The 25,471-nt window shown below is 35.4% G+C and overlaps 1 protein-coding gene and 1 pseudogene across 1 annotated transcript; one reads left to right on the top strand and one right to left on the bottom strand.

Annotated features, from left to right (window-relative positions):
• LOC127849577 (baculoviral IAP repeat-containing protein 3-like) overlaps positions 1–25,471 on the bottom strand; it is a 114,823-nt pseudogene that overhangs the window by 20,104 nt on the left and 69,248 nt on the right.
• Positions 23,996–25,288, top strand: LOC127849576 (uncharacterized). Its single transcript, XM_052382304.1, has 2 exons — positions 23,996–24,213; positions 25,022–25,288. The coding sequence occupies exons 1-2, from the start codon at positions 24,009–24,011 to the stop codon at positions 25,252–25,254; spliced, it is 438 nt and encodes a 145-aa protein (XP_052238264.1). The 5' UTR covers positions 23,996–24,008; the 3' UTR covers positions 25,255–25,288.

Here is a 25,471-nt window from a genome sequence, read left to right as displayed (position 1 = left end):
CTGTACACGACTTCGTAAGCACCAGGTGCAAACAGACATACACCAACATGGTTTCTATACATACTTAATGGCTATACAAAAACAACATCCATTTAATCATTTCTACACATATAAACACGTGAAAAATCCCAACTATACCATAAGTATAGCAAAACAGTCAAACCATTCATATCACCGATTCACATATAAACGACATATAGTATAGTTAAATTCGAATAGCAAGAACATTTCTTGAAAAAGGTCTTGAACTGAAACAGAGTGGTTATTACTCATACAAATAGTTTGCCCTTTGTCAAACACAATAATATCATTCTCAAAGTGCATTTGTACATTACCAGCCTCAAATAAGAATGGCCAAAATGCTGCACTAGGCCATCTGTGTACCACCAAAACGCCATATGCGCTGCATTCTAGAAAGTGCAAAATTGTTTTTCCTACGAGATGAATAAGGGCATCAACCAACTCAAATCGGCACCCCAAAACTGTGTAAAGCAATCTGCTTCTGTTTCAAAATCAAAGAATTTTGAGTTATATCTTTAAGTATTTCCATTTTTAACAGTAGCCAAGCGATCAATCAAAATCGGACCCGAGCTACCATTTAAATACTCCAAGAAATCTCGTGAGATTTACCATTCATCTGAATTGCTCATTTTACTTATACTGGCAATGGAGTTTAATTCTTTTGGAATCCATTGTATTTCTAGTCCTATATTCATCTTCAAACACATACTAAAATGCTTAGTGCTAGATCATGTTACTCAATTTTAGAACTTCCTACCTTTACCAACTTTACACGTGATTCAGAGTCAGAAAACCTCTTAACAGCCCCCCACCCTTAAAAAAATCCCATAGGCACGTAAAACTAGAACTACTCCATTAAGTATTCTATAAGTAGAACTTGTATTGCAATCGTCATTTGACCATATATCGTGAAAAATAAAACCTGACATATCAACAATATAAGCCCCACCGGCAAACCCACTTGCATCACTGTAAACTTTTAAAACTTCGACACATGTAGTTTTACTAAAATGTCTTGATTGTATGCCATCTATGCGACCTAACCAAAATCTAAATTCGGAAATAAATAAGCTATCTGGTTCAAGGGCTATAACTCTATGCATTGACGGTCTAGAAACGATTTCATAATAAAGATATCTAATCTTTACCTAGCCAGACTACCAATAACAGGCATCATTGAAACAATTTTCCCCGTACATCTAGCTAAATCCCTTGCCGAAACCATTGGCATGGAAGAAAATACCTTTAAAAGAGTATTTTTAAAATCAGTTATTCTTCTATCGAGAATTTCAAAAGAAAACATTTGGCTATCCCAGATTAATCCTACCCATTCTAGCCTCTGAACTGGTACTTATATTGACTTGTCCTCATTGATCACAAATCCAGCTTCCGGCTTCATTCACCGCTACACTTGATTGACTAACAACATGAGGGATGTCCTTTAATTCTTCAATACAGCCAGTATTTTACATATCCTGCACCGACTCGTTAATATCTGCTAATCTATCTGCTTTAAAGCTGATTGGTTATTTACAGATACACATTTTTCAGGTAATTATAAGAATGGTAATGCGTAAGCTCCGACAATACAGTCAATTATATCAGGATTGGCACCAATGATTTTCCGAAAAAAGGACATGCCTCTTTAAACTACAATTTACAAGAGAAAAACGTGAGAAATGATACTTTTCTTCACAATGTGCGTATTATATGTAAACCAAACACGTCAAACAATTCTCCTCTATCCCCGAGGGCCTACCTTCTTGACCGCTACCACGTGGTCGCTACGTGTGTCCATTTACTGTGCCAGCCCTGTCCCCGCCGGCGAGACGATCTCTCCTCTCATCCTGACTGTCCATATTAATAAATTACCAACGCCAATACGACACAAAAATAAATCAAATTTCACAATGAAATGTGGTTGAGAAAATAAATAAAACGATTTAAATCAAGTCTTCGCTCTACCCTGCTTGCCTGTCGAATGACTAAACCTACAAATCTGTGCACGAGGAAATCTTGATTTCCGCACCATTGGACATATATCACCTTCAAAAACCTGTATACCCAGTTTATTCATTCACACAACGATAATAAATACATATATCTTAATCGCATTTCGGAACAAGTTCCATAACAGTAATAAAAAGGGCGAGCAAAGTTCTAATGGTAGGATCCAATCAAATGATAAAGAAAAATAACGTAGGTTTTGGTTCGTTGGCGGGTATTTTGCGGGAATCGCAAATTTATTTAAAGTTATGTAAGGTTACATTACAATAAAATATTTTGTATTCCTCCGTAGTCCCTAAATGTTTGTGTGTTTCTTTTGGTTTAAAAGAAATGTTTTGATCGCACCCTTGCTTTTTGTATTTATTTCCAGCATCCTATGTGCGTCTGTAACATATTGGTGCATTTAAATAGGGGCAACGTTGAACGATGAGCGTTTGGGCGGGCGTTTATTAAGGTTCATGGGGGGGATAAAATTCATTAAAACTTCGATATGGTTTTTTTTCATTCAATGTGGTACAATATGGTCAAACTATATATCATTTTAAAGCTTAAGACGGATAGAATAACATAAACACATTTTTGACATTCAATATTTGTGTGCTTTATTCATATTTTGGTTTAAAACCAATACACTTTTTACACAAATTTACAAAATCTCAATCTAAAGTTAGGAAGGATATGCACTACCTTAAGTTGAATAAATACAAAGCTATATACATATACAATGTCAAGTTAGCAACATTTCACAGAAAATTATTGTCATAAAACAACAAATGAGTTTTTATTCAACTGCCTTTTTGGATAAATTTCCCAAACAAAGTTCTGATAACTAAAACGTAACTACTTTTTAAAAATCCAAGTATGGTGGATAATAAAAGTCACAATTCTATTTCAAAGGCTTAACAATTTTGTTATTTACCTCTCAACCAAATTGCACATTTTAAACCATTTCAAATTGAAATAGATTGCAGACGACATATAAAATTGTGAAGGAATATAAAGAAATTGGCAAACCGATTGATTTTATAATTCGATTCCTTCTACCCATTTTGAAAGCGTGGCCATCGCTGTGCTCCGTAGAAAAACGTGCAAAACAAATCGGTCGAAACCACGTGCAGTGGTGAGAAAACCGGGTATGTGAATACACATACCTTAGAAAACACATACTTATTTTGACAGTTGGGTGGCAACTAGTAAAAAAACTATCGACATTAATCAGCAAGAGATCGCACTAAAAAGCAGAAATGACCACGTAGAGATATCATCACTTACCCTTTTTCAAATATTTTCCAGCTGAAAATTGTCCCCCACACGTCTTTTTTAGTTTATTTGTATTGTTTTTCTGGAGCCGAAGTGCATCTCACAGAATATCCATCCAACTTCCGTTGTTTTCACTTTCGTTTTTAAAAACTCCGTATAAAAGAATTATTTCTACTTTTAGATTGTTAAAGCGTTGTTTTATTATATATTATCAATAGAATAGTATACCGTGATGAATTGAACGGAGTTACGTATCGATCTTTCTGTTAGTCTGTAAGCGTACGATTTTATGCGCAATAATATAAGTACATGTGATTCGACAACGATTGTAAACATTGGTAAAATGCTTCTTACATAGTTATTTTTTTTGAGTGTTTATGAGTTCTGATCATGCAGTTTGCAAACATCAACGGAAAGATTACAATCCAATTCATTTGTCATCGTCAACCGTTTGTAATGTCAATTAGGCGATGAGTGAGTTCTTAGCATGTTTCTTTCTATCTTATTAATTTAAAAATGGTTGCCCCCATGGTGATGAAATGACATGTGTTCGAGTTTTGATATTTCTAGATATGTAAACTTTATTTACTATTTAAGCGCAACTTGCCCTTGTCAATGACGATATAACTTACTAGTTATATAATTTTCCGCCGAAATGCGTGGAATAAACTTGATTCAGATTTTTGAAAATAATATGTATTTTATTGTTTAAATCGCTTAGTATTTTGATTGATTTTGTGGATGTTATGATACGTTGATGTACAAAATTGTTGCAGTTTGATGAAAAACATCCTTTTGAAGCATATACGAATACATGTTCAATGTGGCACTCTTTCTTTAGTCAAATTTGAGTTCAATGCTAGGGGTCCCACATTTTTCAAAATGAAGCCTCTACATGAACCTTAAGGTATCTTTTGCATGTGGAAGAATGTTACTTTCTTAGAAGCTGTGAGACTGTATATTTTTACTGTAATTATTTGAAGAAGACATATGTATATATATATCATCAAGTGTGTTTCAAACTGTATGGTAAATACAAATTTATTCGAGTTTATTTAATAAAAAAGTATTTAGCTTAGGAATTATTTCTTGTCGACATTTCGGTCGTACATAGTTCGGACAAATGTTTAGACAAAGCAATATTCACTGGTAAATTGTTTGACCACTCTGAAAACTGTACACTATAGTCTTATTTAAATACACTTGAAAAAAACTCAGTCTAAAAGATTTACGGCTTAATACCGTTATAAAAACAATGGCGAACACCACCCCTCCCCCCCCCATTTTGGCATCCCATCATCTAGCTGCTTGTTCATTTAAGTCACAGACAATGGTTTTAGATATTAAAATAAATAAGTAAATTGTATATTCCGAAAGTGTTATGAATTACAGATTCCAGTGATTGTCCTTTCCACTAACAGTGGCTATTTTATGGTCCTCCGAAACTTGCAAAAGTTTTGGCGAAGTCATTATTGCTTTGATCTTTAGAAGGGCTAGTTGCAGAAACTGCACATTATACACTTATCAGAAATGTTAAAGAGTCTGACTCTGATTTTGAAATTCAAGCGCCACGGCGAAGGACTGTTAAATGGCCTGTGAAAACACTGCTACCTGTGTATTATAACACTCAAAATATAGGTAAGCACAGTCATCTGCCAAAACCATGATTGTAAAGGTCAGTTCACATGTAGAAGTAGCTTACACAGTTAAATCCCATAGATGATGTCATAAAATAACAAACTTTATTTAAACATTAAAAATGACAATATTTATTTTCATAGGATTTTGTTACACACATTAGAACCAAGCCAACGTATACAGACAATAAAAAGAATTGACCATTTACGTTTAATACATACCAATGTTTTATTTATAAAAAAATACTTTCACTCCCTCCGGATTTTAAAAGGGCCTTTTCACATTTAGGTAAATTGACAAAATTAAAAAAAAGTTGTTTCACATTTGCAAATTTTCGTTTTAGTTATGATATTTGTGAGGAAACCGTAATACTGAACATTTACCATGCTCTAAAATAGCCTTTCTATGCATCTTTTGACGATTTAAAAACCTGAAAATTATAAAGCGTTGCAACGCGAAACGATGGAATAATTTGGAGAGTTCTGTTGTTGTCGTACTTTGTGAAACTTCAAGGATCGTTTATATCAAGAATAAAATACATCTAACGTTGTATAAGGAAGGATGCTCGAGTAGTTTAAGGCGCAGACTTTTTACTCCAGACTCAAGGGGTCAGTGGTTCGAGTCCTGCTGAGGGTTACTTTTTTATGCCCCCGGATAAAAAAATCGAGGGTATATTGCTTTTGGCTTGTCTGTCTGTCATTGTGTCATTGTATGTGTGTGTCCCAAAACTTTAACCTTGGTTAAAGTTTAATACCTTTTTTAATATTAAAGATAGCAACTTGATATTTGGCATGCATGTGTATCTCATAGAACTGCATATTTTAAGTGGTGAAAAATCAAGGTCGATGTCATCCTTCAAGGTCAAAGGTCAAATATCATTGTATTTTTCTTTCCTAAAACTTTAACTTTCGTTAAAGTTTTTTCATAACTTTTTGAATATTAAAGATAGTAACTGATATTTGGCATACATGTGTATCTCACGGAGCTGCACACGTTGAGTGGTGAAAGGTGAAGGTCAAGGTCATCCTTCAAGGTCAATGGTCAAATTTATGGCTTCAAAGCGGCGCAATAGGGGGCATTGTGTTTCTGACAAACACATCTCTTGTTTAATATTAAAGATAGCAACTTGATATATGGCATGCATGTGTATCTCATGGAGCTGCACATTTTGAGTGGTGAAAAGTTAAGGTCAAGGTCATCCTTCAAGGTCAAAGGTCAAATATCATTGTATTTTTCTTTCCTAAAACTTTAATTCGTTAAAGTTTTGTCATAACCTTTTGAATATTGAAGATAGCAACTTGATATTTGACACGCATGTGTATCTCACGGAGCTGCATATTTTGAGTGGTGAAAGATCAAGGTCATGCTTCAAGGTGTAAGATCAAATTTACGGCTTTAAAGCGGCGCTATAGGGGGCATAGTGTTTCTGACAAACAAATCTCTTGTTCTTTTTTTAAATAATATTCTTGTACATCAGTCTGCAAAACTAACTTTTTCGTCTGTATAGACTGTATAGCCAATTTGGCACAAAACATTCAACATTTTATCCCAGAGGCAAATTTTTATAGCTGAAATGATTTATAGTTATTTAATAGTGAAAGTCTCATGTACCTCAGTGCTTTCCACAGGATATTTTTCAGACACCCTGGGGCCATTAGGGGTGGTATAGGGAGGGCAACGTTAATTTTGTTGTATTTACTTATGACGTTATTTGGTGCGTTATAACTCTTCATGAAAAAATTGATATAAAGTCATGATTTAAATTACACCATTTTTTAATTGATTTAACACTTTCGAGCATATATAAGCATAATCCCCACTCGATCGGTTCCCCTCTGTATCATCCCGACTATCAATTACTGAATACTTACTTCTTTTCCTGTCACTATTCGTTACCCAATAATCCCATAATTATATTCCTTTTTTTAAAGCAAAATGTTGTAAATATGGACGATAAAAGTACTCAAGAAATTTCTAAACACAAAGTCGTCTTTTTTCTGAAGTAACAAATGAATGTTTGCATATGTGACTATTTAAAGATTTGATGAAATAACGTCAAATCGGGGCGGGGGGGGATCCCACAGAACTTACATATATCGCCTGACATGCTGTTTGCGTTTTTATACAACGTAAAATTGGGGCGGGAGGGGTCCCACAGAACTTACGTATATCGCCTGACATGCTGTTTGCGTTTTTATACAACAATAAATACACCCACACTTTACACGTGACATGGTACAAGTCTGCAAAGTTTTTGCGCGTTTTTTATTGAGACAAAGAAGCAAAAAATACAAAAAGCACTGTTTATTTGAAGCTAGAACTAATTCATGTTGCGTTAACATTAATATTCAGAAGCGAGTTTTGGATTACAAGTTTAACTATGCTAATTTGAGAATTTAACAAAACATTTGTAGTTGTGTATAATTCGACAATAATTTGTTAAAATGCTTTACGAAACAAATAAATGATTTGACAACATTATTCAGGAAATGCACTATTTCCACGAGGATGTATTGAAAGCCTAAAAGTGCTATTGCTCTTGGAAAGCGTGCGCTCTCATTGGTTAATATCGATTTTCCAATACAACAACGCTCCGTCTTTAGGTGGGCTTAAGTTGGGTAAAATGTTTTATGTAATTGACAGATGAATATAAATAAACATAACACATTTGATTTCTCTGCAGCATCTATATAAAGCTTGTACTTACGGGTATCAATCTAAATAATATATAATATATTTTGATAAATCATGTAACTGTTACTTCGTAATTTCAGATCTATCAATTACTTAAACTCAACTGATTTACTAATTTGACAATAAGCCTAGAAGCAAAGCAAGTTAATTTTATCAGAAATGTTAAGTTATTTAAAAACTGCGAGCAGGAGTTTACACTTCCTCTAAAATATAGGGGAAACAAATACGGTGATTACCTTTAAAAAAAATATGGAACAGAAGTTACTAAAGGCGGTGTTATTGTTAACATTAAACATTCAGCTGTGAAGACTGTAAATTGATTGTTATTTTATTTTAGAACAGTCTTTTCTGTGTTGTATTCATCACAAATCGAGCATAGATAAACAATTTTTAAATTTCAAGAGCAAAGATATAATTGCTTTGGTGATCAGGTGATGGGTTAATTTTGCAGACTGGTACATAATGTTCATATATTGCGTCAGTAGATTGACACATGTTCAGTGAGAACACTCACGTCCCAATTGAAAGTCAAAATTAATACTGGTTACTTTGCATAATATGTTAAATTTGAATTTAAACAAGAATATCAGTGAAACTGATGGATGCTCCCCAATGATGCGCTTTGTCAATCTATGTGTTAATAACCACCTAAAAAAATCTATTAATATCCTCGGTGACCTTGAGCCCAGTGACCTCAAACCTCATCAAAAAGTAGAGGTCCATGCAAGGTACCTACATGGAAAATATGTAAGAGATTGGTAAAGTATTGAAGGTGCTATGAGAAACTGTTACAAAAGCGTGACGGAAAATATATTAATAGCCTCGGTGACCTTGAGCCCAGTGACCTCAAACCTCATCAAAAGGTAGAGGTCTATGCAAGGTACCTACATGCCAAATATGTAAGAGATCGATAAAGTATTGAAGGCCCTATGAGAAACTGTAAAAAACCATGATGGAAAATCTAATATAAGCCTCGGTGACCTTGAGCCCAGTGACCTCAAACCTCATCAAAAGGTAGAGGTCCATGCAAGGTACCCACATGCCAAATATGAAAGAGATCGGTAAAGTAACAAAAGCATGACAAAAATCTATTATTAGCCTCGGTGACCTTGACCCCAGTGACCTCAAACCTGATCAAAAGGTAGAGGTCCATGCAAGGTACCTACATGCCAAATATGAAAGAGATCGGTAAAGTATTGAAGGTGCTATGAGAAACTGTAACAAGAGTGTGACGGAAAAATCTATTATTAGCCTCGGCTACCTTGACCCCAGTTACCTCAAACCTCATCAAAAGGTAGAGGTCCGTGCACGGTACATACATGCCAAATATGAAAGAGATCGGTAAAATATTGAAGGTGCTATGAGAAACTGTAACAAAAGTGTGACGGAAAAATCTAATATTAGCCTCGGTGACCTTGACCTTGACCACAGTGACCTCAAACCTCATTAAAAGGTAGAGGTCCATGCAAGGTGCATACATGCCAAAAATGAAAGAGATCGGTAAAGTATTGAGGGTGCAATGAGAAACTGTAACAAAAGTGTGACGGAAAAATTTAATATTAGCCTCGGTGACCTTTACCTTGACCCCAGTGACCTCAAACCTCATTAAAAGGTAGAGGTCCATGCAAGGTGCGTACATGCCAAATATGAAAGAGATTGGTAAAGAATTGAAGGTGCTATGAGAAACTATAACAAAAGTGTGACAGAAGTAAGGAAGTATGGAAGTAAGGGCAAACTGGCAACTATATGCTCTGCCGAAATTTTATTTCGGGGAGCATACAAAGGTTTTCATAAATAAATATTGTTAATGAGTTAAGATGGTGTTTATTTTAATGTCTGTGTTAAGGTTTGATTTTGCGATATGCACGCGATTCGCTTAGTCAAAATCAGTCTACATAATTTTTATCCCCTCAGACTTCACCTCAGTCACCCCTGGTGAAACACGGAAGCATTTGAATAATTACTCGCTGCCTGATTATGTTTTGAGAATACATTAAAAATTGAAGTATATTTTGAATGCTATAGTAATTTGGAATTCCAATACATTTAATTGTTAATCCATACTTTGTACCTAATGCCAAATACTTTTATCAACCAACAAACCTTTTAATATTACTTTCTGGCTAAAGTTAAGGCCTGAAAACTATGACCAGATATGTGTCAGGATTCCAGGATGATACTGGCACTCAGTGGATAGTGTTTTTGATTGCACACCCAATAACAAGGTTATATAAGTCACATGTAATTCCCCTTTTTCCGTAAAGTTTTGTAATTAATGGTCTCTAAGTGGTTTGGGTTAAGAGTTCCTTAACAGAGCCTTTGGTGGGGGTGTTTCAGCAGTGTTTTACACAGAAGGGGAAATTTACTCAGGAGATAAAACTTTGATAAAAAATTTAATCACTGTATTACGTCAATTTATAAATGTAATTTTCAAGGTTATAAATCAATATTAGCAATTATTTTTATATGCATTAGTCCAATTTCAACCATGTCCAATGTACGAACAACCACTTCTAAAGTGAAACAATGCAACAAATAATTCTTTCTGCAATTAACTGAATATTTGTACTTCCAATTATTTTCAATAATTTTTTTACTTCCAATTTTTGTTTAATTCAAAGGTCTAATCTGGGTATTATACAGCTTGCCTGTAAATAAATCATAAGACGATTCAAACTGTCCAGATCACATTTACAGGGCAAAGGGGCTCAGCTTGTTATAAAATGTGATTATAATTAATTACAAATCAAGATGCTTTCTTGACAAGATGAATCTATTGCTCTTACCATGTATTCTGCGCAACCATGTATAATGCGTATCCTATTTTTAAATGCCAAACTTGATGACAAAAGATTTTAATTAAGAACATTGGCTGCTTTTTACTATTGTGTAATTGGCTGACATTTGAATCAATAATCAGTGTCACTGGATTTATAACTGTTATTTTGTATTCAAAATATTAAGCATTTTCTATCATTAGCATAGGATACATGACATATACAGATGACTTATTTTTAGAAGATTCTCTGTCTGAAGAATACGAGATGTCCTCTAAAGGGTGGTGTTCATCAGTCAGTTTATGTGTACTTTCCTTATTGTCTTCAGTGGTCTCCCCTCGATGTATAAAGCATCAACACCATCAAATTCTCAATAATTGTCACTCTCAAAAAATATAATAATACTTTGATTGCTGTATGGATGCGATGCTAATACAACACTGTTGAAATTTTAATATATACTCACATATATATATATATATGTACTTATGCGCACCAACTTTTTAAATTGAAATTTAGGTTATAAACTGGTGAAAATAAGCAATAAAATACAGTAGTCCAATTAGGGAAAACATGAAATGAGATTAGCGCTTATAAATAAGGTCCTTAGGTTATGGACAAGTTCTACTACAAATAATGGGAGTAAGAAATTGCACCAACATGACTTTGTTAAATCGTGTAAATTGTTATTTTAAAATACAAATGTTTGCTTTTGTAGAGGGCTAAGAAGATACAAAAAGCTTTTCCCAGGCAAAAAGACAACAGTGCCAGTACCTGTGAGAGCTAGACAAGGACTTAGTAGGTAGGCTTGTACACAAATATGGGGTTCACACAAATGGCTTTAATGCTTAAGTGGTGCTAGGCTGCTTACTGGTATGTGACAATTTAAAGTTCATCCCAAAATACTGGGTATCAGTTTAACTGTCTTCACAAGTCAATCACCCAGGCAACTTGGGTTTTAAGTGGAATATCATAATGGTCTATAAAGCAACAGATTAATCGGTGACATCCTTTAATCGACCAGTGGATACATGTACCTGGCTACCAATGATTAAGCTCGTCAATTAGGGATTTGTATAACAGGGGCAAATAATAGCACAAGGTTGCATAATCCAATCCAATGGATTTAATAAAACTCAATGGATAAAAAATCAAAACTGCAGTGAGACTTACAAAAAAATGTCTGTCTACTGGTTTTTTATTAGCTTGGTGTTTTCAGAGAAAACCCAAGGTATTATTATAGCCAGCTTGTCGTCCGATGTTCGAGGTCCGACGTCCGCGTCATGCTAAAACCTAAACATTTTGTTAAAGCGGGTATATACGATCTTGTCAAATATTTAGTAATAAATATAAAATGTGTAAAAAACTTATTATACATATATTTCAATATAAACTAAAATAAAAGTTAAGAAGAACATGTGTCGAAAAATGCTAAATAAGCCAGATATTTAATTCTGAAATCGAAAAAGGCTGTACAGCCGAATTCGCCAGCATATATATCATGCATGTACGATGTGAATCTAAATTTAGTTTAACGGTTCATTTGAAATTTCTGCAGCGATATCGATTCATACGACACATGAACACTTACAAAAAAGACAAATGCGTCGGTTATTGTAGGAAAATAATTACGAATTATCTTCGTCACAATCAACTCGGGGCGCTCATTTGTATTTGCTGTATTTTATAAAATTCGTCTTAAATGCATCATTTTTCTTGCATAGTGTGTGTTATTATAACATATTTGTATCAATATTTTACAATTCAGCACATATAAAAATCGTATATACCCGCTTTAAGGTTTTGAACATTGGCTCTATAATCAAAGTGCTTCCACCTACAACTTTGAAACTTCATATGTAGATGCACCTTGATGAGTTCTACACACCACACCCATTTTTGGGTCACTAGGTCAAAGGTCAAGGTCACTGTGACCTTTAAAAGAAAGACAAATCTGACAAGCTTTCATTTATTCAAAACTGCACCCGTAGCTGAGTGTGGCACCAGTTATGCGGTGCTCTTGTTAAAATACATACTAATACAAATATTTAATTGACAGCCATACCTTGAAGTGAAAAGTGCAAGTATAATATACATAGTGGTGAGAATTTATTTTGATACCAATAAGTTAATAATTATGTATTTTAGTAGTGATGTAAAACCTTCCTCAGAAACAGCCTAGGCCGTTCGAGGGCACTTCATGAAGATATGCAGTCAATGCATGGGAAGGTAATGTTCGTACACGAACTTGTGTATATAACTGAATTACTTTAAATGCATTATTGGTAGTTATTCCTGTCTATTTGTAGGTTTCAAATGTTCACCCATGTATACTATCCACCCAATAACTCAAATTCAAAAGAAATGACACAATAGTTAAAAACGCTTAACAGATCACCAAGTCTGGTAGTTTGTATAGTATTATTGACTTGAACATTTTATAGGCCACAAAAACAAGCAAGAGGACACTACCCCAAAATGTTTACGTGTCATAATAACTGTGTTCTGACCAATTTTTATGTACAATTGTACTGATTCGTATCAGTTGGAACATAAGTTTGCATTTACTGGTATAAATGAAAAATAGAGTACCCACCATGTGTCTACACGTAATGATGCGCTAAAGAACTTCTTAAACTTGCCTTTCTGCTGAATTCAATTCTTTCGCAGAAAATGAAAAATTTGATTAACAGACACTTTTTCTTTTTCATTTTCCTACGCAAAAGCCAATAATAATAATGAAATAAAAAGTGTAAACATTTGGACTAGTAAGTTATTAAAAAAAACCAGGTATTAAAGTGTTTTTAAGCTTATCTTAACGAACCATACTTAGGGTGAGCTTTTATGATAGCCTTTTGTCTGTCGTCCGTCGTGCCTCGTCCACAATTGGTATGTTAAAACGCTAGAAGCCACATTTACTGTCCGAGCTTCATGAAACTTGGTCAGATGATTTGTCCCAACTTTATCTTGGACAAGTTTGAAAATGTTTCCAGTTGGTTGAAAAACATGGGCGCCAGGGTGCGGGGCAGTTTTCCTAATATGGCTTAAGTAAAACCTTGTTAACACTAGGAGTCACATTTATAGTCTCATCTTCATAAAACATGGTCAGAAAATTTGTTTAGCCCTAATTTTCAAGTTGATCCATAAAATAATACCTGTAAAACAACTTCTGTTGTAAGTTCCGGCAATTGAAATTTATGTGTTTTCAATCATTTAAAATCCAATTCATCCAGTGTAGTAAATTTTTGATATTTTTGTCCCCTACTGGTGAAACCAGAGGGGACTAATGGTTTGCGCTCTGCGTGTCCGTGAGTCTGTCAGTCTGTCACTTTTCAGGATCCTGCGATAACTTGAAAGGTTCCTCATATTTTTTCATGAAACTTGAAAATGGACAGATGGCAATACGGAGATTATGCACATAATTTCATTTTGTTCCTACGTCAAGAATTCTGGTTGCTTTGGCAACTAATAGACTAGAAATATTGCTGAAAATTGTGGATCCTGCGATAATTTTTAAAGTTCTCCATATTTTTTTCATGGAACTTGAAACGTGGATAAATGGCAATATGGAGATTACGCACGTCATTATCCCAAAGCTTTTTGAAAAAGGTGGGGATATTGTGGTTATCTCTCTCGTCCGTTCCTCCTTTTAAATGGCAACGTGGTAATCGTGTTACATGCTTACAGATGTTTCTTCCTTTTAATTGTTCCTAACTCGGCATTCACATAAAAAAAGCATCGAGGTTGTCCAAGGGGGACATTTTAGAATCTTTGGATTGCAGGCTGCTGCGCCCTTCCATTCAGGGCTTGCTGAAGCACTGGTGTTGAACTTTACGGTGTTCACATTAAACTTTGTCTCCCTAGCAAATTGTCATGTCAAAATTGTACTTTCATCACGCATCATGCTTCTGTCAAACCCACTTGCAAAAATTTTGATAATAACAATCACAATGTGTATGCGTATAAAATAAGCTGTCAGAGTTTGTCTGTATCGTGTTTATTTTGCAAGGCTGTTTTCGGACAAAAACCTGAGCTATTGTCATAGCCAGCTCGTCGTGTCGTGTCGTCCGCCGGCATCGTGCTAAAACCTTAACAATGGCTCTAAAATCAGTGCTTCCACCTACAACTTTGAAACTTCATATGTAGATGCACCTTGATGAGCTCTACACGCCACACCCATTTTTGGGTAATTAGATGAAAGGTCTCGGTCACTGTGACCTCTAAAAAAAGTTTATTTTAAACATTCAGCATGTTGTCAGCTCTCTAATATAAGTAGTTTTCATCCAATATCTTTACCAAACTTGGTCAGAAATGTTATCTAGATGATCTCTACGCCAAATTTGATGAACATTGGCCATGCCTGGCCAAAAATTAGGTCACAGGGTCACTTAGTGGGTTTTTTACATTCAGCATGGGGCCATGCCAGATCAAAAACTAGGTCACGGGGTCACTTAATACGTTTTACACATTCAGCATGGTGTCCGCTCTCTAATTAAGTAGTTTTCATCCGATCTTCACCACACTTGGTCAGATGTTGTATTATGTAAGCATGGTGTCCGCTGTATTTTTTGCTAAGACAACATGAACAGTATTCTGTGTCAATGCGGCATGTGGGGGTATTCGTCATGTCTGTGACAAAGCTCAAGTTAATAATTGTGTTGTTCATTTTATTGTGTTTGTTCAATTGATAGCATGATTTCTTTGCTTATTGCAGAAAACCCGTTTATGAAGTCTGCCTGTGGACTTCTGTGTAATTGGACAGCTAGCTGATAATTATGCTCGTCTAGGCTAAGGTATGATTAGCCGCAACAGTTTGTTTGATTAGTTGTTGAAACATTATTATTTAATCTTAATGAGACAAAGCTTGGTTTATATTAGGTCAAGATTACAAATCAACTTAAGACAAATTGTACTTTAAACTGTCCCATGCATTACTTTGTCCAGCATGGATTAAATTTCAAATGAGAAGTGATCAGCATAATGATACGAAATGTCATGCACATAAACTAGTTCCAAGTTCAAGGTCACTAGTGTTAAAAAAATATACCAGATGGGCTTATCTTTTTGAACGGGCACTTTTGTTTGATTATATGTTGTAATATTTTATTCAGAAATATATTTATTTTTGTTGACATTATAAATCTTCTCTCTTAATTGATATTGGACAAGAAGTCACTTTTGTTTATTAAATTGAAATGTCCCAAATCTGATTGCTTTGTTAGTTTGGCACTTCACTACAAATCAGAGGATCGCTTGTTCGCTCCTCATCTTGGCAACATATATTATATGGGCCATGAAATCTTTTCTATAGCCATTCTCCCCTTTACCTCTGATGTAAGTAGGGCAGTAACTGGCATAAGTATGGGCACTTAGTACTAGTAAACCAGATATCCCTTGAAAAGTGTGAGTTGTTAAACTGACTTCTGTGATATAACAGAGATACTGTTGAAAATGGAAAAAAAAATCCAAATTACAAACAAGCTTAACCAACCCATTGAAATGTAGATATTTTAGAATATTTTGGAAAATATACCTGTACTCAGAATCGTCTATACTTTACCACTTCTTTAAAACATAATTTATCAATGTTTCAATGATGGTCCTCTTCCAGTTAGAATATGACTATATAACCTGGACCTTATTGAATATAGCAATTTCCCCAAAATGGCTTACGTTATACTGTCACGCACTCAAAAAGTCGAGCGCTCTATCTTCTGACAGCTCTTGTTTAAAGGGATGCTTAAATGTTTTTCATAAAACTGTAGTTTAGTGTTCCTTGAGTCAGATGCTGCGCTTCAAGAGAATCCATTCGCTTCAAGGGAATCCATTTAAATGTTGCAAATTATCTGTACACCAAATAAATGAATACATGTTTACTTTACTTTATGTTTTTATTTATGTTGTCAATGTGCATTTTAAATCATCCTTTGTTAATAATTACAAAAGTTATGTCCCCTGTGTATGCCCCCCGGATTGAATGATCGGGGTTATATTGCTTTTGGCCTGTCTGTCTGTCTGTCTGTCTGTCTGTCTCAGTCTGTCTGTCTGTCATTCTGTCCGAAAACTTAAACCTTGGTTAAAGTCTTGTGATAACTTTTGCAATATTGAAGATAGCAACTTGATATTCGGCATGCATGTGTATTTGGCATGCACGTGTATCTCATGGAGCTGCACATTTTGAGTGGTGAAAGGTCAAGGCCATTCGTCAAGGTCAAAGGTAAATATGGCTTCAAAGCGGTGCAGAAGGGGGCATTGTGTTTCACAAACACAGCTCTTGTTAACTTTGACATTAATAACATCATGCTTTGTATTAAATAACGCATCATGGGGGTATTCTACATCATTAGTGATGATGTAATAAAAAGAGCTAATTCTCTGAAGTTAAAAAAATATCATACAACCAATTATCCATTTTGTGAATATACTTAAAAAAATACATATATTTATACGTCCATACCATTGACACATTTACAAGACTGTAAGTAAATCTCATCTATTGGACTGTTTAAGGTGTGGTTTAAAAATGGATTTTAATGGTTCACGTATTTGCTTGATATTGAGCCAGTCGATAATAATTTAAAATAACAGCTGTTTATTCTGTGTAACAATAGATTTTCACTGACTTACTTCATATTTAAAGGGTTTTAATATAGGTGATAATATTAAGGTCATGATAAACATAATTACATTTAATTAATATGAATAAATACAATATCCTATATACACTGTTGTTACATGGGCTTGTATCAAAATGGATGACTTTCCCCTCCTTGGTGGCCCATATTGTCGTTTTTAAGCAGGTTGTAATAATTGTGGTAACGAATGTTAAAACTATGCACATGCACAACTTCATGTAGGTGCAATTTTCAATTTGTGTTGAACAGTGAAGGGGCACCTTGTCAGACTGTGTTTTGTTTGCTGACATACAGACAAGAAGGCGACTAATCTGGTATAACAGGGCTACTTCCGTGCATGGGTTTATCAACATATACAACTGTTCATGCATCCTGGCAAAAATCTATTGATAAAAAACATGACAGTAAATATATTTCTGGCCTTGGATACAGCTTAAAACTTCAAGGCTGTGAGCCTTAAAGGTGGCCGAGTTGATGTTGATATATTTTCTCATTTTTGTTACGTGTCGCAAAAAAGTGATTATGAGTCAAAATGTGATGTAATTTATGTCAGATGTGCAAAAAATTTGGTAAAAATCGGTCAAGAAATGCCCAAATTCAGTACAACGGTACGGCTTTTCATTTCCTGTGCATGCCCAGATATGATCTAAATTTAAACGACGCGCGGGTCACATGTAAAACCACGTGACCATTGCATCATTGTTTACAACCGCGTCTAGGTAGGCCTCCAACATTAACGCAATCAGCTCGTAAACGACAAAGAAAAGCATCGTACGACAAAACGAAGGCCAGAACTATCGATCTGGGATATTCGTTCGAGGCATGGACTCGCCTGAAGAATGAAAATAAATGCACAGACTCGGAGTTGGTGAAAATGCTCATCGCATCACATGCAAAAACAACCGTCTCGGCCAAAGAAAAGTACGTATAGCTCTAAGTCTATAAACTATTAAAATTTGTACATTGTTTTGTTTATCTAATTTTACTTCTATATGAATTCGAGAATTTGATAATAAGCAAGCAACTTGGTTTCCGTTTGTTGTTACATCGAACATTACTGGTGCAGTACTTAAATTCGGACAGTATCATGTGCAAATTTATTGATCACTCACTATGGAGCCAGATACATGTATAAAGTTATCAAATTGTTTTCTTAACATTTAGTTTCACAAAATTAACATGCAAACACACTTTGTCACAAATATATGTGTATATTACATTTGCACTGTTATTAAGTTGAATATAAAACATTGCCACATAATTGTGTTAATAAATGCCCGTAAGCAGTCCTTACCTTGTAATACTGGTCATGCATCTTAATACTTATGTAAACTCTGCTCTTCACATAAATGAAACCATCATAACACTTATAAGGGTTTTCAACTTATGTTTTTCTTTTTATATGTTATACATTATCCTATGTGTATCTAGTATATCACGGTAAGAAATGTAGTTCACATATTGCCTTCATTTAAGACATTCGGAGTCAGAGGAAAGTTCAACTTCAACACACTCAAAAAGAAGAAAGCTGTCTACACCAAAGTCAAAGCTTGTGGAACAACCACACTGGTCAAGTGAATTGCCAGATGTTGCACAAGCAAGTGGCAGGTATGATTATACAAGTGATATATATTGAATTTTAATGGCATTGTGCAGGGTTCTCTTACGTGTCGTGCGAAATTCGCACTAGCCCGCAGGGTTCTGGCTAGTGAAAATCCATTCGTGCTAGTGGGAATTAAACATTTTATATAGTCGGGCTAGTAAGAAATTTTTCTTTTTATATATGTGTATTAGAATTTGGGCTATTACTTAAAAATCTGAATTTTGGGTACTGCTAACATGAATTTTATCATGCTGCTTTAGTTACTTTTATAAATATCTGCAATTATGATTACAGTTCAGGAATATCTGGCGTCCATGAGATGTCGGACTTCACAGACATGGACCATGATAGGTGAGATTTGATAAAAAATATGAATTATGGAATTACAAACTTGTCTTATCACCACATAGCTCAGTTGGTAAGAGCTTCGTTTTATTATTCCAGGGGTTTTGGGTATAACCCTCGACCCAGCGCCACACACAAGTGGTGATTGGTCTTAAAACTTTTTATATTGCCATTTGCCCACTAGTAGGCACTACCTCTGAATAATGATCTAAGTAGGGCAGCAGTACGTTTCTTGTATGAGTATGTGTGTGTGGTACTTGTTAACTGCTTAGATAGGCTAATAGCTTTGCCAGGACTTGTGTGCAACACCATTGACTTACAGTGGTGATATGACCGAACTACTAGCTAGCAAGTTTTCTGGATTCTACCATGACTATCAACGATCAATGAAAGTGTCTGACAGTCTGCTCATTTAAGTCATTGATGATGAATGTTGATTATCAATTTTTCAGACTAGTGCATAATGCCTCAAGCGTTACACATCATAGAGACAGTTTTCTTCCAGTAGAATTAAACCAGAACACCCTTGCACTACAGATTAATAGGCCATCTACCAATTACTCAGCTTACTGTACCAGCTTAATGGCATATATGTTACAATTCTTTGTTACTGTTTATGTTGAAATTCATTTTTTTCAGTCCGAACAGAAGTGGGGAAAGAGCTTTCATAAGGTATGTGATAGTTCAAAAAATATAAATATATCAACATTTACCTTGTTCATGTGCTTCAGGCTTTACCCAAAACCAAAACAGAAATCATAGTTTAATCATATTATCATGTAAATTGAAATATTTGGACATGAATAGAAATAAGTGCTTTAAGCTCTTTTCTGCCATTTTGCCAGAGTGAATAATCCAGATCCCTTGTCCAGTCCAGATGCAGGTGCCATCCGTGATAGTAAGGACGCAACTTTTCAACTTGAGGAAGAGCTTGACATTTCCTTTTCACATATGTAAGCATAATATAACATAGTTTGTTGCAACTTGGCTGAAAGTATAGATAGAATTTTCTCTTTTAAAAGTAGGATTGAATAGTTGTGCTTCCATTTTTGACTGAGCACTAGTTGATGTGATATGGTTCTTTTTCATAATAAACATCACAGGCTTTCTTTAAGATGAGAAGAAATTATCATAAGTAGTAGAACAAAAAAGAGTTGTTGGTCAAATCTGCATAAAGGGTGCATCTGCAGATACACATACACTTTCCTATGACTACTTGGGGATGAACATTGTAAACCTCATGAGTATCTTTTGGTGTATATAATCGCATGTCTTGTTTTGTTAATTTTACCTTAGTATATTATAAACCCTTTACTTGACATAACAGGGAATCAGACATTGAGGTGAGCAACGTGCCAGATGTAGGGCCGATTGAAGCTGAGGTGCATGGAGACTTTGGTGATGAAGAGAATGATGACGAGGAAGAGGACCATTTTCCCCCAAGCTTCAGAATTTGAACAGCGTCACTGAGGAACACTGCAAGCAGCCCATGTACGTGCTCACAGATTCTTGTTTGAAATCTCTGCTGGCTGATATCCCAGTATCCTGTAGATGTGGGGAAAAACCAAAGCCGACAAAAAAGAGAGTTGGGTCGGCTGTCACAGTAAACTGGGTAGGATATGTGACAAAATGTAAATGTCTGTTAACTAAAATAAAATAAAAATGTAGAGGATGAGATTTTCCTCAGAAAAAATCAGTAGCGGTAGAAGTAGTAGTAGTAGGAGTAGTAGAAGTAGTAGAAGTGGTAATGGTAGTAGTAGTAGCAATAGTACTAGCAGTACTGGTTGTAGCAGTAGTAGTAGCAGTTGTGGTAGCAGTAGTAGTAGTAGTGGAAGATGTGGTGATGGTGGTGGTAGTGGTGGTGGTAGTAGTAGTAGTAGTACAGTACAGCTCACGCAAAACCAACAAAATCCGCGGTGACGCCGCGGACACACTCTTTTGTTTTCGAAATTACTCCGCATCCACAACGAGTATTCCCTCGGCATTATGCCGAGGCACTCCGCGATGATTCGCGGAGTTACGCCTCGTCTATTCCTGCCTCGGCATCGATCCGCGGCAACACGCCGCGTATTTACACGCGGCGGTTCGCCGAAAAAAAAATTGTATACTATAACACATGTTAAATATTTTTTAAATAAACGATTATTAGAAACCTTGTGTAAACCTTTGGTAAGCTTCTCTGCATACGGAACTTCATACGTAATGATTTTGTAGGTCATTATAACCATATCAATGAACCTTACACAGTTTAATCCCGAACATGATCTCGGAAACAAGATTTGCTTTAAACATCGAAAATAACATATTAAGTATCATAAGATTTGCGAAAATACATATGGGAACCAAACAACTATACACATAGAAAACAAATATAAATAATGTTGACAATTTTAATAAAACTTATATCCGTTTTTATTTAAAAATGATTACTTTCACTTCGTCCCGATTTTCAGAAATGGCCATGTACATGCTGCATCTAATTATAAATTTAATAAACGAAATTATCGGATAATATATTGAAGCATTAAACTCGGCATAAATGTGACTACCAAAATAATATTGTGACGCAAAACAGTATCTTTATTGTGACAATTAAATACACTTGTAAATCTGCTGTTCTCTTAGAAATTGCGCGAAAATAACGATGACTTGTGTAATATCACGTTATCTGCCTGGAAAGCGTGAGCATTTTCATTGTAATTTTAATAAATCTGTGCAAATAATACATGGATATAACAAGTAATACAAGCGTATGCGAATGCAAAAGGAAATGCAGTGAGAACCCCGCCTTAAAATATCGAATTTTATACTGAAACATTAGGCGGTTAATCTTTTGATTTGTCGGCATTTTTTTATTCTGAAACATTAGGAGGTTAATCTTTTGATTTGTCGGCATTTTGTTTCATTTCAGACTCCATGCAGTTTTAAGATCATAATCTCAGTGCTTTATTACCCGAACTCGTTAGTTTCTGGACACGTAAGCTACTGAAAATAACCACCGGTTATGGCCCAAACATGCACACAGTGTCTAGTCTCCCGTGTGTTTTATCCTTAAATGCTAGATAAGCACGTGCACTATTAATTAGTATGTTGGTCAGTATTAAAGGCATTCTGAAAACCGCCGACTGCGTCTTTGTTTTATTGCTCAATCACGCACCGATAATCCAATATCCCGTGTATTACAAAAACACACACTTTAGATAAGCACGTGTCATCTGTCAAAACCATAATTTATCAGTAAACATATCGAAGTAATTCTCGTATATGATCTCGGAAACGGGACTTGCTTTAAACATTTACCATAACGATATTTTTTTCAGAAGATTTGCTTAAAACAAATGAGAACCAATCAAAAACACAGACAAAACAAAATGTAAATAATTATGACAAATTAAATGGAAAAAAACGTTGGTTTATTTTCGAAAAATCGCTTTTCCTTTCTCCCAATTTTCAGAAAATGACTTATACATGTTGCATACAATCTAAATATAGTTGACGCTGTTTATTGGTCGTTGTAAAAGAATATTAACTTTACATGGCACTTTGTGTGCAATCAGATACATTACAGTAATTGTTGCAATATTGAACGCACTAAAATGTGAAAATGATACATCGTTTTTTACTTTTATTTTATTCAGGAAAATGTTAAAATCATTTGCGAGATACCCTAATACTCAAATGGAAATTCAATACGAAGCTTTTACAAATATTGTCTGCGCTACGTAGTTTCGTGTCTCAATAAATTCACCCACGCCTAGTTTCGCGCGCTTTTTGTTGAAGACAAACACTGGACACGAAAATATCGTGGGCAGATACATGTATTTATTTGTGTCACCCTTGTCCCGATTGGACACCTATTTCATCAAATCTTTAAATAGAAACATATGCCGAAATTCATTTGATATTTTAGAAAAATGTTGGATGTATGTGTTAATGAGTTTTCTTGAGCACTTTTCTCATCAGTATTAATCAAAATTTGCATTTGAAAATGGAATATACGGGATTAGCGGGTAATGGTTAGAGACGGAAAAATTCGCATGTATGTGGTAATTGAGAATGACAGTCATAAACGCATGTATCGGGGAAACGATAGACTCGGGATTATACGCATCTATTAGGGAAAGGGTTAAGAAACAGTTAATGAAGATAATTTGGACAGATGATGCAAAACCTTAATGTCAATGTATTATGTAGTGAATTGTTTCGCAACGTAGTAACGCTCCATGTAATAAATTTTATGATGCGAAACTCGCAGTCCATTTCTATCCGAGGTACATGTACATTGTAAATTATAATTAATACGATTGTCCGCCGAATGACTCGACATCATCAACAAATTCCTCGGCATCATGCCGAGGCGTGTCGCGGAGACGAGATGCGGAGTGCCTCGGCGGACAGACGAGGCTACTCGGCGACCAGATAGTCGATTCCGAGTCGACTCCGCGAATACAAGATGGCGTCTGACTCCGCGGATCGCGGAATATGTTTGTTTTGCGTGAGCTGTACTGTAGTAGGAGGAGTAGTGGTAGTGGTTATGGTAGTAGTAGTAGCAGAAGTAGAAGTAGTATTGGTTAGAGCAGTAGTAGTAGCAGTAGTGATAGCAGTAGTAGTAGTTGTAGTGGTGGTGGTAGTGGAGGTGGTGGTGGTAGTAGTAGTAGTAGTAGTAGTTAATGTTGTTGATGTTGTTATTGATGTTGTAGTGTTTGTTCTTGTTGTATTACTAGTAGTCGTATTTGTGAAAGTAGTAGTAGGAGTAGTAGTTATTGTTGCTGTAGTAGTAATAGTAGTAGTAGTTGCAGTCGTGGTAGTAGTTGTTTTAGTCATAGTAGTGATAGTAGTGCTTGAGGTAGTTATCTATTTAGTGGAGGAGTATTAGCAAGAATGGTGGTGGTAGTGGTGGAAGTAGCTGTAGTGTATTAATATAATAACCTTATTATACCTTTTCTTCTTACAATAATAAATAATAATAATAAATGATGGTTTGTTTTTCTTCAGATTTGTGATTTGTACTCTTTTCTGGGCAATTTTATGCTCATGGCATCAACAATTTTGTCTGGCAACAACTATCAAAAGGTTGCACTGCTGGCCAAGTTCATAAATCTTGGTCTCCCTCATAGAACAACCTTCCAAAAGATCCAGGGACATTTTGTCGCCCCTACAGTTGAGCAGTACTGGAGTAATATTCAAGCCTCAACCATTGAAGAGACCAGAGCAACAAATGTAGTCATATCAGGTGTGTTACTTTGTTTTATGTCACTGTGTTTTTAATTTGTATTAAATAATGTTTAGAAAAACAATAATGCCGAGTTATATGAACACTTAAAATGATCAAAGCGCTGAAGGCACTGTAGATGTTCGCTGTTGTATAAGTTTAGACGCAACTCAGTTTTAAAATTTATGTTATAGCTATTTATATTGCGAGTTTTAAATAAACACAACCCATTAAAATTTATAAAGAGTGTGTCTTAAAGCACATGTCCAGATGTTGTTTTTTAATCAATAATAAAAAATATAATTTAAGCTTCATTTTGGGTAAACAGGGCTTAATGCATATGCATTAATTGTCATCCCAGTACCAGAGACTCTTAAAACGAAAAACACCATAAAATCAGAAATGCCGTCCTTGATAAGCTTGTGAGCATTGCACAGGCTAATCTTATTTGACATGCATTGAGCCCCGTTTTCCCTGAAAACAGCCAATATGTACAGATTTAAATGATAAACACGTAGACTGGCCAATGTTGTCTTACAAGCTGTTAAACACTATTAGTCATATACACCCACTGCAGTGAACAGGCAGATGTGGTGGTTATCTTTCCCAGCAGACGCTTCTAGCATAAGTTTGTCGTCTGCGTATTTTACTGAAACAGGCAGTGGTTGTCTTTCCATAGCGTAGTTGAGCAGTTAAGCGCATACTGATTTGCAAAATTTGCTCTGTAACATTAGTGTGAGCTAACGCTCACACTAAAAACGGATAGATGCCTTAACCTAGAATTTAATATGAATTGCATAATTTAGATTGTGTACATGTGTAATTAAAGGTGATGGACGCATGGACAGCCCTGGCCATTGTGCAAAGTACTGCACATACACCTGCATGAACCAGCAGACGAAATGGATCCTTGCCATGGAGGTGGTTGACAAAAGGGAATGCCAGCTTAAGGTATTTCAATCATGTGTGCCTTTTGTTTATACACAAGTTAACTACATTTTTAAAGAAAACCAATGGAGCATGTACAAAACCCAACCTGATATGAAAACATCAAATTGCTGAGCATATTCTACACATGCTGGCAGTGATATTCTTAAAATAGTTAAGGGTTATCAATTTTTTGTCGAGACCGCTTGCGGTGAGCTCGAAATAGTTGTCACAATGGCGGTTCAGTGTAGGTGCGTCCGTCCGGCTTGGCGTCCGTCCGGATTATGCTTGTCCGAGCGTAACTCTGTAATTAATAGGCGGAATTTCAAATAACTTACCATACATGTTCACA

This window comes from Dreissena polymorpha, chromosome 11 (genome assembly GCF_020536995.1).
Source record: "Dreissena polymorpha isolate Duluth1 chromosome 11, UMN_Dpol_1.0, whole genome shotgun sequence".
Lineage (NCBI taxonomy): Eukaryota > Metazoa > Mollusca > Bivalvia > Myida > Dreissenidae > Dreissena > Dreissena polymorpha.
This window is presented reverse-complemented; position numbering and strand designations above follow the sequence as displayed.